The sequence below is a fragment of the Myotis brandtii genome, unplaced genomic scaffold, assembly GCF_000412655.1.
Source record: "Myotis brandtii unplaced genomic scaffold, ASM41265v1 scaffold251, whole genome shotgun sequence".
In the NCBI taxonomy this organism is placed as follows: domain Eukaryota; kingdom Metazoa; phylum Chordata; class Mammalia; order Chiroptera; family Vespertilionidae; genus Myotis; species Myotis brandtii.
In genome coordinates, this window is record NW_005359516.1 from 3,146,395 (window position 1) to 3,158,959 (window position 12,565).

Consider the following 12,565-nt stretch of genomic DNA (forward strand, 5'->3'; position numbering starts at 1 on the left):
TGAGACATGCTTGTATGAACTTATCTGGCCTTTTGGCATCCTTGGGGTTTTAGCAGCGGCGTCTCTCCAGCTATGTGGTTTTTCTTCTTCTGGTCATCTGGTATTCTTGGGCTCCCGGCTCAGGTCCTCATGCTGTCTCAATTTACCTATACCAAAAATTAATATGTCTTGAGTAAAGTAGTGCTTGTTGTTTTGGAGTCGTTATTTCACTGACAGATTCCTTTGATATCAGAATTTTACTAGGTTCTGGACTTCGTAAGTTCCATCCAGAACTGCCCAAAGAATTCATCTATAAAAAGACAAGGATAATACTGCACATTTTCCCACAGCTCTTTAATCACTTTGAGAATTAACTAAAATATAGCAAATATTTATTAATTCTGAAAATTCTAACCTCTTGTAGTAAAGAAATTGATGTATGTTTTTACAAGGCCCAAGTGAAATAATTCAAATCGGAAGAACAAAGTACTGAAAGAACATAGGGAAGGAGTAATATTTGTCTGAGTGGGGGCTTGAAGAAGGCTTCAAAGAAGAGGCAGCATTTAAACTGGAGTTTGAAAGAGGAATGGGATTTTGATAGCTGGGTAAAGGTGAGGAATGAGAGAGAGCATTCAAGACTGATAGAAGAACATGACAAAAGATACAAAATCTTGCCCAGCCGGTGTTGCTCAGTGGTTGAGTGTCAGCGTATGGACCAGGAAGGTAATGGTTTGATTCCTGGTCAGGGCACATGCAGAGGTTGTGGGCTCAATCCCTGGTGTGGGGCGTGCAGGAGGCAGCTGATTGATGATACTCATCATTGATGTTTCTATCTCTCTCTCCCTTTCCCTTCCTCTCTAAAATAAATTAAACACACACACACACACACACACACACACACACACACACACACACGATGCAAAGGCTTGAAAATATAAGGGCTGTTTCTGCAGAGGTAAGAAATGAGCCTGGAAATAGAAAAATGAGACTCTTGCTTCTCCATGTGGAGTTGCCTCTTTTTGCCCTCTCCACTCTAATTTTCCCTGTTGCTGTGCGTCTTGTTTTGTTCCACTTGGGATGACCCCTGTTGATATACTTAGAGGATAATAACTTTCTTGTGCACATTAATGGGATTATCATAAATAAAATAATATTGTTTATGTTAATGAGATCCAAAATTTCACACACATTACTAAATGACATCTTGGAATGGATGGTTGGGGAATGTTTTTCAGGTTGAAAATATCCTCTTGCATGACCGAGGCCATTACGTCTTGTGTGACTTTGGAAGCGCCACCAACAAATTCCAGAATCCACAAACTGAAGGAGTGAATGCAGTAGAAGATGAGATTAAGAAGTAAGATTTTCCTTCTTTCTTGGAGATCAGCAGCTTTCAGCTTATGGATGAGAAGGTCAGGGTGGGATGACAATGATGCTAGTCAGTTTGTTCCTCTTCTTAGATAATTATGTTGGTGGTTGGCTTGTTTGATTTTAATTGGAGAATGTGGAGGGGGTTTATAATTATTGATCAGTAGAGTAAAATGACTCTGATACACTTTAGCAATGGGCCTATGGTAATTGTATATAGATATTTTTATTTATGTCATATTGCCCTTAAAAAGCTGAATAGTACACACATCATAGAAATAAAACATCCGTGATGTTATTAGTCAGTTGGGTACACTTTTACTGAACCCTAACTTGCTTTGTATTCCTTTCTTCTTATAAGGAGCTCACCTGCAGTATATGGAGGGCTGAGTAGGGTATTGAAGTCTCTACGGATATTGAGTCACTGACTTCCATGAGGAAAGGCTTCTTTGGATATGTGACTCCAGTAAGAACCTGACCCATTTTTCCTGTTGTCCAAAGTGTTGGATTTTTACAGGCAACAGCACTCATTATTACTACTACGAATAAATCAGCTGTCTAGCATGCCCACTCATATCCTGATCCTTTCTTTCGTTTCCTGCATCACAACCCTGGCAACAAAGCCTAGGGCAGGAAAACTTCTGGTCCAAGGCCCTAATGGACACCTAAACCACAGTATCCTCTGGGCTCTAGCGACTCAAGCAGCACAAGTCACATGCTTGGTAATACCAAGACACATTGAAGATGAGCTCATATCTTCTTTTCTTGAGCCAGAGATTAGAGGAAAACGGTTGTTTCACTAATTCAGCAGCGAAGATCTATCCACCTCCCACCCCAGCCAGGGCCCATTTTCTGCTGTTCTCCAGCGTCCTAGCCAGTATTATATCTCTGTGTCAAGTCACATTAAAAGGGATGACTACTTTAAAAAACATACCAGCAAAATATAATATCAAACAACAGGGATTTATAGGAGAAAATTTTGTTATTTGAGGACCCAAGAAAGATTGCTTTTGGAGTTTATTTAATGCCGCAGTGTCTGGGTCCCCACATGCTGTTGAGCAGGACTGCTGCTAGAGGGCCACGGGTGTGTACCAAGGACAGCCTTTTATTTTATCTGCACTAATATTTCATACTCTCTTCTGCAGATTGCTCCCAGGGAGCTTATATATGAAGTATTTCTGCTACCCCTGGTCTATACATCATTGACATATTTAACAAAAAATGAATCTTTTGATTGTAGATACACAACGCTGTCCTATCGAGCACCAGAAATGGTCAACCTGTACAGTGGCAAAATCATCACTACGAAGGCAGACATTTGGGTAGGTGTCAACTAACCTATTCACATCTCAGATATCAGCAGTCTTGACTGTAATCTCCCAAGTGTAATCCAGACTGCCATAGCAAGGGTGGCCACTGTGCCAACTTGTTGTCTACTTATCTCTCGAGGTTATTCTTAACCCGAGGTGACCAACCATTGCTTCTTTAAGCATGTGAAAGAAAATGACTTTAGAGCTCTGTGAGAATTATTCAGGTGACCTGCCCATTATTTAGATGGTTGTCACATATGTGATACTAGTTCTAAGAGCAAAACAACTGAAATACTTGTTCTTTATTAGAGCTCAGTTTGGTAATGATAGTAGAAATAATGTAACTCAGCAGCTTAATAATGGTGTTGGGCTCTAATTCAAATTATTAATAGGTTAATAGTACATAATTTTTATATCTGCTAGTAAATGTATCTCTCAGTAGACCCATTTGTAGTTATGGTAAATACACCACTAGTAGCAATCTGCTTTCTTTATTTTTTTTTTAGGCTCTTGGATGTTTATTATATAAATTATGCTACTTCACTTTGCCATTTGGGGAGAGTCAAGTGGCAATATGTGATGGAAACTTCACAATTCCTGATAACTCTCGATATTCCCAAGACATGCACTGCTTAATTAGTAAGTATTCAAGTTTCTAGTTTTATATTTTTATCGCTAAGCTCTAGGAATGAATTGAAGGGTAAAGGGACTGGTGGGTTGGATGCAAAGATAAAGAAGTTAGTTGATAATGGTTGGTCACTCAAACATAATATAACAGTAACCAGTGAGAGTGGTGGTTTGTTGTTTTTTTGCTAGAAATCTACACTCTGTTTTACACCTAAGCCAGCCACCTGAGCAGAAATCCTAACTGTACTTTGAGCAATATAGTACTGCTCTGTTCTCTTGTAGTCTGTTTTATAGGCCCTGGTACCAAAGGAGTCCAGCTGACTCATCAAGTGATGAGAAATTCATCTTTGCAAAACTGGAAGCAATTCAAATAATGATTGCAGTGCATTGGCTGGAGTGAATATATAATTAAGACTTTATAACTCTATGGAACTAGGTTTTTCCTCTCATTTAGGTTAATCACTGGATTTTGATAACAAGTATTTAAACTCAGTGCTTTAAATGTTTTTTAAATTCCCCACTTTTTTGCATCGTCAGAGTAAGCATATGTACTAATGTTCATTAACCAGATGGTAGACCAGGTAATCTTTGCATAAGCCCCTGTACTGAAAAGCTAAAGAAACAGGTTATTTTTATTATCTTTTTATATCAGTGAACACATGTAGCATCTAAATTTTAACCATTATGGATTATAAATCCTGAGCAACCCAGTTTGGGTCCTAAATGGGGATGCTCTGAAGAAAATAGAAGCCAATGTGGGCGAAGCATCTGACATTTTTTGAGGGCCTACTTTTACATAGTTTATACTTCATTTAATTCTTAAAACCTTATACAGTAAATGTAATTATCTCCATTTTATGCAAATGAGGAAAGTATAGGTAATTTATCCAAGTTAACATAGTTATAGTTTTTAAGTGACTACCCATTCCATTATGCCAATTTTATCAATCAACCTCTTCCATTTATTGACAAAAAAGTGAGGGAGGGTATTTAAAGGAATGGAATGGTTATTGGATTGTTTTCAGAGGTAAAGTGTTATATCTGTTGTAGAATTGCAGCTAATTTAAATGAGATTGGAAGGAAATATGAGAAAATGTCCCAATTTGATGCTAGAATGATTGGATTTTTTTGTAACTCATTTTTTTTCTTTTTAACGTTTATGCAGAAAATTCATATTAGGAAAAACAACTCTATGAATGACATCTTTACTAAACTCTGATTTATTTCAGTTTACAATCTTTTTGATGATTCTTTTGTCACCCTAAACTGATAGGTCTAAATTAAATTTATTGCCATTTCCCCACCCCCTTTTACTACCAATTCAAGGTTCCCCTCTCTTTTTAATTTCTATTAATGGCATCGCCACTAAAGCCTAGGTGACTGAAATTTAAGGTTCTCTTTGGATTTGCCTACTCAGAGAGAGGGAGTATTTCCTAAATGGCATTAGGTTCTTTCTTTGACGTTTCCCATCATCATTTTGTTCTCTCCATTCTCATTACTGAAATGATAGCACGGTAATCCTCAGTTCTCGAACATCTCCCATCTCGAACAATTCTGGTTTTTGACCAAGTTGTTCATGGAAAAAATGTCCTCGTTTTTGAACAAAACTTCAGTTTTCTACCTGACAACCCTTTCGTGCTGATACGTACATCTGCATGACAAAAAGCACCTCTCAGGCCACAAACAAAGGAGAGAATGTGAGTCAGTTTATTTCTAAACCACTAAACCTTGCATTGTTAAACATCTCAGGAAATTGTGCTGTGAATATTGTGTGTGTGTGTGTGTGTGTGTGTGTGTGTGTGTTTTGCTTTTGTTGCTGGTGAAATAGATGATTAGCACAATTTTAAAGCATAAAGAGGCCATCCCAATGCTGATGTTGCTAAAGGTGTGAAACTGCTCACAAAACAAAGATCACAGACAGTTGAAGAGGTAGAAAAACTGTTGTTGATTTGGATAAACAAGAAGCAGTTAGCTGGTGACTGTATTTCATTGACAGCATTTCCGAGGCAATGAGATGTGAAAAAGCAGAGAGGCTGCACCCATGAAATGAATGCCGAAAGTGATTCATTTAAGGCTGGTAGGGGTGGTTTGATAAATTTAAGAAAAGAAATGTTTGTTTATAGATTAAACGGTACATTAGACATGTACTACTAGTATATATGTTTTAAAAAAGGTTAAGACAGGGAATCATTTAGGGGTCTGGAACAGATTAATTCAGTTTACATTTTTCTAATGGGAAAAAATGATTTGGTTTTCGAACAAATCGCTTCTTGAACAGCCTTGGGGAGTGAATTAAGTTTGCGAACCGAGGTTCCACTCTATATACAGTACAGGCTCTGTCAGCTCATGCCTTTAGTAGTGGATTGTCCATAGCCTCCCCCTCTTTCTTCAGTCAATCCAACACACCTTCACCACAAGATTAATCTTGTAAAATACCACCCTATCATGTGCCTATTCAGTAACTTCATGGCCACAGTAGGGCTCATACTCTTAGTATGGCATTTAGAATCCTTCATACTCTGGTTCCATCCCACCCACCCAGCCTTATTTCTCTATACTCTGACAAGAAAATCTATGCCCTGGCCTTCTGGCTCCTCTATTTCCTTATAGCAAGGCATTTTTTTTTTTATTTTTTTTTACTTTCTCCAAGTTCATCTTTGCTCAGACTATTCTCTCATCTGTAATGTCTTTTTCTCTGCTTTACCCTGACTGACTAAATTCTTCCCTGCCTTCAAGGACCAGCTCAAGTCCTGCCTCGTCTGCAAGCCCTTCACAAGACTGTAGCCTGATCAATTTTTTTCTGAACTTACTGTCTAAACCATTCATTTGATTTCTTAAGCAATAAATGGCCTTGCATTATTGTTTGTATATACTGTATATGTGAGTGTGTGTTTGTGTGTCTTAAAGATTTTTTTCCCTGAGGATTTTTCCATTTTCTGAAAGGGCAGCTAAAAACAGACAAGTTTTAAAAGTAGAGATGCATTTGTTATTTTGTGATTTCTTTTAGCCTTAAAACTAGCTTAGATCAACAACAACAACAACAAAATAATAAGTTTATGAAATGTAAGTTTCGGTTATAATTATTAAGAATAATCACTTGTTTAACAAGATCATATGAACTAAGGAGGCCAGAAGCAAGACCATGTAACTTCCTAGGTCCCAGAATATGAAGGTAGTAACTTTCATATTGAGAATTTGAGTCCCGATTGTGCAGAGCACAGTGAACTTCAAGTATCTTTGTTACAATTTTAAAACTTTGTTATTTATTTGTAGATATTTAAAATTTTAGGAAAATGAGAGTTTCCCTTTCTGAGAAGGGAGGAAAAGGACAAATTGGACTTTTATGAGGAAAAAAAATTGCTTCCTAGCTAATGTAATAACTGTTAGGATATTATTAAATGAGGTAACATTTGTTTTTCTTAGGGTATATGTTGGAACCAGACCCTGACAAAAGGCCGGATATTTACCAGGTCTCCTACTTCTCATTTAAACTACTCAAGAAAGAATGCCCAATTCCAAATGTTCAGGTATGTGAAAGGTGCTTTTTAGGGGACGTAAACATAATTAATTGTCATCTAGAATTCTTGGGGTGTTAATCAGCTGTTTAGTGAATATAGATGTCCCTTGCTTTATCTAGTAGGGCTCATTCAAGCAAATTGCTAGGAAGTAATTGCTATAAAACAGAATCCACTTTTCCCATAGAATTTAATTCTAAAACTGAGGTAATTACACTGGGGAAAAACAAAAAACCCTAGGGATCGAGTTGAACACTTTGGGTAAAGATTGACTAAACTATGGTCTTGCTGATTTTCACAGTTCACTAAGAGCTTATTGTATTTACCTAGAGATGGTTAGGCAGCTGCTTTCCTGAGACAAGGCCTGGATGTGCCCCACACCAATTGGAACCAAAGCCCCTTGTCCCTTTTCTCCTTCACTGCAGCAGAACTTTCTTGATTTTGCTTCTGCTGTTGGCCATCTGTGACTCACACTCCTTTTCCTCTACCCTCCCCACACACATCAGAATGTTTTTTACACTTTTAATCCTAAACTCTGCATTCTCAGTATCAGAATACAGTTTTTGAAAACACCCTTTTTACAGTCTTGGCATATTTTTCTGGTCATAGTACCATCCAACTTTCTTGAATATTGTACTAATGGATGCCGTCTCAAGTTCTGATCTGAAATTGTCTTGCCTGCTTCTCCAGTAATGAACTTCTGATGTCATTTTGGGAGCTGATAAATAACATTCCACTTTCACTCCCACATTTGGATCAGATGTGGAAGTCATTCAGATGGAGCTCAGAATATTGGCTTTATCACTAATAAGATTGAGTCAGAGAACATAGCTTGGCCAGTTCCCTAACATTAGAGCCTCATGACTGAGCAGTGAGCACCTGATTCCTGAGAGAGAGGCTCTTCCCTAAAGGAGGGAGAGCATAAGGAACCAAACAAGCTCACCTTTTTCTTCTAGTCTTATCAGTAAAATAAGTTACACCTTCTCCCTTGGGAAAGGAACACTTGGTGGGTGAAAAAGAATCTAGGAGACATTTTCTGCAGAAATTGCCCCCACCTAAAAATGTGAAGGGAATGAGACATCCTCTTAAAAGCCAGTTTCAGCCCTGACCGGTTTGGCTCAGTGGATGGAGTGTCGGCCTGCGGACTGAGAGGTCCCAGGTTCGATTCCGGTCAAGGTCATGTACCTTGGTTGCGGGCACATCCCCAGTAGGGAGTGTGCAGGAGGCAGCTGATCGATGTTTCTCTCTCATCGATGTTTATAACTCTCTATCCCTCTCCCTCTCTGTAAAAAATCAATAAAATATATTAAAATATATTTTTTTAAAAAGCCAGTTTTATTACTAGTATTTTGTTTGTCATGTTTCCCAGAACAGGGGATACTGTACAGTAATCTAACATGACCGTGTTTTCTTTCACTATCCCATTTTCCCATTCATAAAGTTAAATAATATGAAATATAATTGGAAGCATTCAGATTGGTAACCAGTTTTTAATAAGTCAGCTTCACAAGTCTCAAGTCATTTGATGCTTGCTCAGCAGTGGTAAACAGTGGTCTTGTGGTTAGAGACAGCTAGTGCTCCCTGGAGAGACGGTAATGGATGGATGGTGCCGAATCCAAGCTCAAGGAGCTCAGTCAGCGTGGCTTGTGGACTGAGTAGTGTCTCATGTGCTGGAAAGAGGTGCTGGCTCAGCAACTAGACACACTGGCTGTGGTTTTCTCCCAGCATTCTGACTAGAAGGTTGGGCACACTAGTCAGCTCTGACTTCTCTAATATCTAGCTGAGAACTTAAATAGTAATAAAGCCCGGGCGGTGTGGCTCAGTGGTTGAGCATTGACCAGGAAGTCACAGTTTGATTCCCAGTCAGGGCACATACCCAGGTTATGGGCAAATCCCCAGTGTGGGGCATGCAGGATGCAGCCAATCAATGATTCTCTCTCATTATTGATGTTTCTATCTCTCTCTCCTTCTCCCCTTCCTCTCTGAAATCAATAAAAATATTTAAAAAAATTTTTTTAAGTAATATAGGTTACAGACATCTCTTTTCATTCCTATCATAACCTCATTTCTAAGCTGTGCTTTAGGGAGAGAAGGGTACTGACATCAAACCCCAGTGACCTTACCATACAAAAGGTTGAGAATTATGGCAGGGGAATGTGCCGCAGGGGGGTTGCTCTGTCCTCTTCTCAGATACTTTGTCCCTCTGACTGGGGCTGAGTCCAGTGGGATATGCTCTACCAGAGATCAGGGTCTAGAAGCCACTCTGGAAAAACCCAACACATATTTTCATCAGCCCAATCATGGTGATCATTCTTCTACAAAGAAATCTGTGATGTTCTTTTTAAATTTTTTCTTTCATTCTATAGAACTCTCCCATTCCTACAAAACTTCCTGAGCCAGTGAAAGCCAGCGAGGCAGCTGCAAAGAAGACCCAGCCAAAGGCCAGGTAAGAAATGCCTCAGTGAGTACCTGTTGTGCTCTGTTGCCTCAGTAGCAGGGGAGGGAGGGTGCCTTGTATTTCTTGATTCTTCTACTGCCATGGCTAAGAGGCTGCCCAGCACAAGAAAGCAAGCTGTATCTCCTATAGGCAGAAGCTATCCTTTGGGAATGCAAGGAGGAATCTAATGAAATACAATGATCTACATTTGAAAGAGAATAAAAAATTCCACAGCTGTTTCCCTTGCTTGGGATTAGGCACAGGAGCATTCAGAGATGAGGCAACAGCAGACTTTAAATATTGCTAGTACAAGAGTGTCCTGGCCTTTGTTTAGCCTCCTTCAGCACCCTAATCCTCTACCTCCCTTTCCTTTTTACTCACTAAGGCCCTGGCCACATTAAGGAAGTACAGGTCAAAGCACTGAGTCCATGAAACAGCCAAAGAGCCTGTGGATCTTAATCACATCCTGTGTAACCTAGAATGTTCCAAGACACAGATGATAAGAGAGGACTACAGAAGCTAGTATTTTATTTGGGGAAATGCCTGAGAGAGAAAATAGGGAGGGAGCCAGGGAAGGTTGGGAGAGCCATCAGAAGGTGATGTAAGTCTGACCTAGAGAGAGGGAGGAGAAAGTTGGGTGGAAGTGACCTAAAAATTGCCACACAATTTAAGGAACATTTGCCAAAGGGGAATCCTTGGTCAAAGTCAGCTACCAGAGGAGTCTCCTACGTCCTACGACCTGGTCTGCCTTAATATCCCTGTGGCTGGGATAGTAAGACTGGGGGCCGCCTATGGGAAGCATGGCCTCAGGGCAAACACAGCAGTAGCAGTGGATTTCGGAGCACAGCAGCTGGAGTGCTTGGTCTTTCATACCCCTTGTATATGAAGGTCTGCAGTACACATCCTCATGACTGCTTTGCCTTCCCAATGGCAAATTCTAAGGGTAGCCCCAGAGATGTTTATACCCTTTTTTCTCCTACCACACTCCCATGGCAAGGAAACGTTAAGCAGCAAATTATCAACAAAATACCTTAGATGGGAATATGTGAATTTTTATAGAACAGTAAAATAACTTCTACATTAAAAAAAAAATTCTTGAATGTTTATAGAATGCCTGCAGATGTGGCTCTAAAGTAATGAGACTTTGGTTTTTAACAAATTTAGCAAACTATATTCAGATTGTTACTTTGCAGTCTGTTTATTTCTTGCTTAAGTCTGCCATGCTCACCTCTGGGAATTGCTTCTGGGACTAATTTAATAGCTTAATATTTGGGTTTATGGCCTTCTGTACTAGATCCAAACATGGTATGTACTGAGGCTAAGCAAGGATCTCTTCCCACAAAGTACACACATTTGTAAAAAGGATAACAACGATTAACATTTGAGTGGTACTCTGTTGTGAAAATGGATAAAATAGTACCTATGTCATAAGGCAGATGTGAACATCAAATGCATAAATGGCTGTGCAGCTGTTTTATAAACTGTAGAGTGCCCAAACTGTTAATTTCTATGGACCTCAATAATGCTGTGAGAATACACAGACATGACAGCCAAGAGATTTGGGTCTAAGTCATCCTATCTATAATTTACAGTGATTTCATTTTTGTATTTACTCCCCAATCCTAACAGGTGCAGTTTTTCTTTCTCTTTTTAAAGTGGCCACTATTCATTGAGCCATCTTATATACCAAATACCTTACTAGGTACTTTACATAAATAAGATGGCTTTCCCCACCCCGTTTTAAACAAATTTATGAGGTTGTTGTTATTATCACTTTATAGATGAGGAAACAGACTCAGAATTTTAAGTTGCCCAAGGCAGTTAATCACTATGGGGTTAGTAAAAGAACCAGACCTCCAGCATCCACACTCTATACTCTGTACCTTAAGTGATTTGCCCAAGATTACACAAAGAGGACAACTTAGAGTCGGGTCTCCTGGTTTCTCAGTCTGTATTTTTTCACAGCATATTGAGACCTGTTCAAACTGATAGTTCAAACATTCTGCATTTCAAAAAATGGTTTCACAGTCTTTGTTGCATTTGATGTTCACATCCGCCTCTGATGTAGTGTTCACATCCGCCTCATGATGTAGGTATTTTTTTCTCAATTTTACATATAAGGGACCCAAGGCTAAAAGAGGTTAAATGATATGCTCATTGTTATGCAGTTGGTAGGTAGGGAGCTAGTGCTCAAATATAGTTTTCTTTGATTCTAAATCCTAGTGTCTCTAAGATATTATTACCCTTAGGAGAAGTCCACTGTGGGAGTTTTTAATATTTGTTTTTCTACTCAAGTCTGTTTAAGTTCTGACCCTTGGCTTTATCTTTCTTACACCTTTCTCAACATCTGTCCCATTTCCCTATCCACCTCCCTTCCCCAGGTTATAGCCTCCCCAAATGTGAGCGCTTTTATATTATCAGTTCTCTCCCCAGCATAAGAGCTTCTTTCTAGCACAGTGATTTTCAACCATTGTACTGCAAGAATTTTAAAAACATGCAATACCTGACTACAGTGGGGCCTTGACTTACGAGTTTAATTCGTTCCGAGACCGAGCTCGTTAAGGAGCTCGTTAACTCAAATTACTCTATCAACTCAATGCAAAAAATCGGCAGAGAGACAGCTGGTATCTCAAAAAACCCGTTAGTCGGGACACTCGTAAGTCAAGGTCCCACTGTATTTAGTCAGGGGTACTGACTCTTTTGCCTTAGATTGTCAAGTGAAAAAAATGACAACAGCCAACACAACAATAGCCTTCTGGTATAAATGAATCAAAATTATACCTATTTTTTAGTCAGATCGGCCAAAAACATAATATATTTCTGGGTGTGCCACAGAATTTTAATAATTGGTTTACGTGTGCCATGGATGAAAAAGGTTGAAAATCATTCTCTAGCAGGATACTAGTGAAAAGCCACGGGTCCAGAATGGAATACCTTGGAGGTATGTCACAGGGAAGGACATGGGGCCAGTCGCTTTGCTTGCTGTTTTGCATTTCATGGAGGCTGTGCCAGGCATATTTTGGAAATATCCACGAAGCTTGTTTATTTTGGCCTTAACCTCAGTCAGCTATATTCCCTAAAGTACATTTTCAAAGGACAACCACTCTGATCTGAGTGGGCCGGCTCCCTGGACCGCTCTAATGAATGGAAGTCACCACCTGGGGTTTAGCACCATCACAAGAAAAGGCAGACCATACAGCAGTCCTCCCCATATTAATTTGGATAGATTTGGCTCTGACTTAAAGAAACTCCAAAATTACAGTGGCTTCTGTAAGATAGATGTTTATTTTTTTCTTTAAGTAAATAGAGTCTGGGGTAAGTAGTGCAGG

The 12,565-nt window shown here is 39.3% G+C and overlaps 1 protein-coding gene across 14 annotated transcripts in view; it reads left to right on the top strand.

Annotated features, from left to right (window-relative positions):
• Nucleotides 1-12,565, top strand: part of AAK1 (AP2 associated kinase 1) — a 160,348-nt gene that overhangs the window by 99,178 nt on the left and 48,605 nt on the right. For all 14 annotated transcript variants that reach the window (XM_014540946.1, XM_005867801.2, XM_014540949.1 and 11 more), the window contains exons 5-9: nt 1,215-1,336; nt 2,588-2,669; nt 3,164-3,296; nt 6,708-6,811; nt 9,166-9,245. In XM_014540946.1, the coding sequence (XP_014396432.1) occupies nt 1,215-1,336; nt 2,588-2,669; nt 3,164-3,296; nt 6,708-6,811; nt 9,166-9,245 (521 nt within the window). The remainder of the gene's footprint in view (nt 1-1,214; nt 1,337-2,587; nt 2,670-3,163; nt 3,297-6,707; nt 6,812-9,165; nt 9,246-12,565) is intronic.